Source organism: Trachymyrmex septentrionalis, unplaced genomic scaffold, assembly GCF_001594115.1.
Source record: "Trachymyrmex septentrionalis isolate Tsep2-gDNA-1 unplaced genomic scaffold, Tsep1.0 scaffold40, whole genome shotgun sequence".
Taxonomy (NCBI): domain Eukaryota; kingdom Metazoa; phylum Arthropoda; class Insecta; order Hymenoptera; family Formicidae; genus Trachymyrmex; species Trachymyrmex septentrionalis.
Genome location: NW_017305569.1, coordinates 2,750,589 through 2,754,019, shown reverse-complemented (window position 1 = coordinate 2,754,019; position 3,431 = coordinate 2,750,589). Strand labels below are relative to the sequence as shown.

At 32.6% G+C, this 3,431-nt stretch overlaps 1 protein-coding gene across 1 annotated transcript in view; it reads right to left on the bottom strand.

Moving 5' to 3' along the window:
* Positions 1–1,820: 1,820 nt before the first annotated feature.
* LOC108751032 overlaps positions 1,821–3,431 on the bottom strand; it is a 34,329-nt gene continuing 32,718 nt past the window's right edge. The window contains exons 5-6 of the mRNA XM_018490962.1: positions 2,896–3,144; positions 1,821–2,536 (exon numbers count right to left, since the gene is read on the bottom strand). Of these exons, the coding sequence (XP_018346464.1) occupies positions 2,159–2,536; positions 2,896–3,144 (627 nt within the window). The 3' untranslated portion in view covers positions 1,821–2,158. The remainder of the gene's footprint in view (positions 2,537–2,895; positions 3,145–3,431) is intronic.

The following is a 3,431-nucleotide window of genomic DNA, read 5'->3' as shown; positions in this document are numbered from 1 at the left end:
ATTAGAGCGCTAAAACTCATAAGATTTCATTGTGAATTTTCTCAATTGTTATTTATGTATGTAAAATTGGTTTCATATGCGTTGTTGCTACTATTTAGTGAAATCTCTTTTCTGTATTATTTTTTGTATTATTGAGGAAACGACGAGTTCAGGTCTATGAAAGTGGCTTATTGTAAAATCTTATAAATCTAAGTTATAATTGAAGGGCTCGATACAAAAACCGATCAGCTTTATTTTTGAAACTTATTACAATCTTAACAGAAACCTATTTTACCAAGTATATTTTGCAAAATATTTTACGAAAATTGTTGAAATATGTAAAGAAGTCATACACTTTGTTCGGAGTTGTCGGAGCTGTTCGTATCTTATTCCAAAAGACGCAGAATGTTTGATACGTTAAATCTGCTCGAAAATTAAAATTTGCTAAAAAATGGAGCTGAACGATTCTTACATCTTTAAATTGGGCTCTTCAATTGTATATTTAGGCAAAATAAAAACATAGAGAATAATTTAGGACACATGAATCATTATTCGTATTCTCTCCTATAAAATATAAACGGACAATACAAAAAGATATTTACATTTTACGTAGGTACATTTATTCGACACATAAGTGTGACGTAAAGTCATATCCTATCGACACACATCGCTACGCTGACGACATACATATCAAAGACTCCAGTAGATAAATGCACGTTCGGTTGCCGTATTCAACACACGCGTGTGTTACTCTACGCTTTTATATACGTATCGTACCGAGAAACTCTTTGGTAATAAAATATTAAACGCACTGTCGTAAAAAGATATAGCTTAATCTTCATTCATTTCCTCCGTATGTGGAAACAATGAAGTCACGTGAATCACCATTATCGCGTAATTTTTAAAGCATTTCGAACAATTTCAGATGCGATAATTCAATGCGATAAAATTGTTTACCTTTGCGATAACGAGGAAATGTGTTTACAATCGTAAACCAATTTGTTTGACGTATTGCAAATTACATTTCTGTAATCAGGAACGATAAATGTATACCTATACCATTGAAAATGATTATTACAATTTCTCACAGTAATTCAAATCAACATTATAACGGCGAACGTTACTTAAATATTTCCCGTTTACGTATAGGAAATATACGATCGGTATCCTGTTTAGCCGGATTGCACGAAATTTTGGATAGATGAAATTATTAATAATCTAAACCGCGTTTTTTTAAACGAGCTTAACTAAATGCTCTTTACATACTTTTTACATTATATAAATAAATAATATTATTTCTTTCCTTATTAATCATCTTTTGCGCGTCTTAAACCGCTCCACGTGAAGTCTTATTTTCGAGTTATACAATCATGGTTTTATTGACGTCATCTATCGACTAATATTACAAAAAAATATAAAAACAATTTATTATCAAGGTATCGTCTTGATATTTCTTTCTTGAACGTAAAACGCATGTTTATAAAAATTATCGAAATCTTATTTCGGACTTGGTAAACTCTACACATTTATATAAATGCGAAAGAACATATTATTTATATGTATATATATATATATTTTTTTTTTTTATATGTGTATATATAATATGTATCTAAAATTGTATACGTCTACCTTTGGTACAATTTCCCTCACTACTAACTAAATATCGTAAATTCTCTTTGTTCGGTGTTATCAGCCTTTAATTAGCTGAAATACAAGCGGAAAACGAGCATTTAAGCATTGCAATTTAATCTCTTCCTTGAATTTTAGAAAATTTCTATATTCATTAAAATATTAATCAATTAATTCATTAAAAAATTAAAATATCATATAAATAATGGCTGCCGTAAATTATCATATATTTTTCATATTCCTTTAATGAACTTCATCAAACTATTACATAACAGAATTAATCAAAATGAGTAAAAGCAATGATAATTCGAACGTACATTTGCAACAAAAGAAGGCAAGCTACCTTTTTAAATAAAAATCAAAGGTACACGTTTGCTCGCGCCTCATAGTGCTCATAGTATTTCACGTCTAAATGTTACACAAAGACAAATGCTATCGAACAGTTGCAATATGCGTATGTTTCTCGTATCAACGAGTTTCTGGTAACTCTGACCGTTTTCGCGATCGACGCAGCTTCTTTCGACGCAACTTCTATCGTGTTTACGATTTCTTATATAAAAAGATAATTCTCGTAATCGGCATAGGAAGAGGCAGTCACGTGTTTTGTTGAGAGTGGCGTCGACGGAACGCTCTGCGGAAATTGCTGCAACCGCGGCAGCTGCACTTGCGGAAGATCCGTTCCGTGGGATACGACGATTCGTGACGTCTGACTGATGGAACCTAACGACGATGAGTGATGTTGATCCCGATGAATAACGTTATTGTTGTTGTTGTTGTTATTTGCGGTAACGCTGTTTTTTCTAGCGAGATGATGCAGGCCTAAATGATTGTTGTTTTCGATTCTCGTATTGTAATGGATAGGAAGACTATCCTGGAGATCCAGCCTCGACATCGCCATGGTAATGCTTGAATCCGACGCCCACATACTCTGAAATGACGTTGGATTATGTAACAGATTTGACTTTCTATTAAGCACTTATGAATAATTCTGATGACAGTATAATTACACGGATTGGATTTTACGATTATGATTTCTTTGTCTGAAAGTGTAATGTCTCGTACCCTCTGCTCCTTAGAGATTAACGGTAGAGAAGCTGATTCACTACATGAGACAGCTTATATAGACAAAGCATCATAAATAATAACTGTAATACATTCTTTCGCGAATATATTTTTCAATTAAAATGTAACATCAAAAATTAACCTAATTATATTTAACCAAAAATTTATTATATTTTTGCAAAAATTTGCATTAATTACTAATTTAATGAATTTACTATCACATACCCTCCGCCTATGTTGATTATAATCTGGATTACGCCTAATGCGAAGATGTCGATCCGCACTGGTCCACCGTTGCGTGACCTTGAGTGGAGAATCATCGGGATGTAATTTCCTTTGGTACTCTTCACCTTCGCAGACCTCGTAGAGAGAGAATTGCTCCACCGGTTCCTTGGAGCTATAGCAACTTAACAGCATTTGGATCAACTCGTCTACGGTGGTCTGCTCCGAGACCAGAAGGCTTTTGTACTTAGACTGCGAACAATAAACCGAGTTTACTCACAATTACTGCAATACAGACTGAAACCCCTTTTTAAGTAACAATTTTACCGCTCTAAATACTTCGAAAAAACTTAAACAATACTTTTAGAAGTGGGCCTATTAGTTTTTAAAATAGATACTATATTATGCGAAAAGTAATTTACTAGTAATTGTATATTACTTAAATATATTTTTTATTTTCAGACTATTTAGCGTTTGTAGAATAGAAAATATGTTGCAAAGCAATTTACAATTTGTTATAAATTACAAATTTCTTTTAC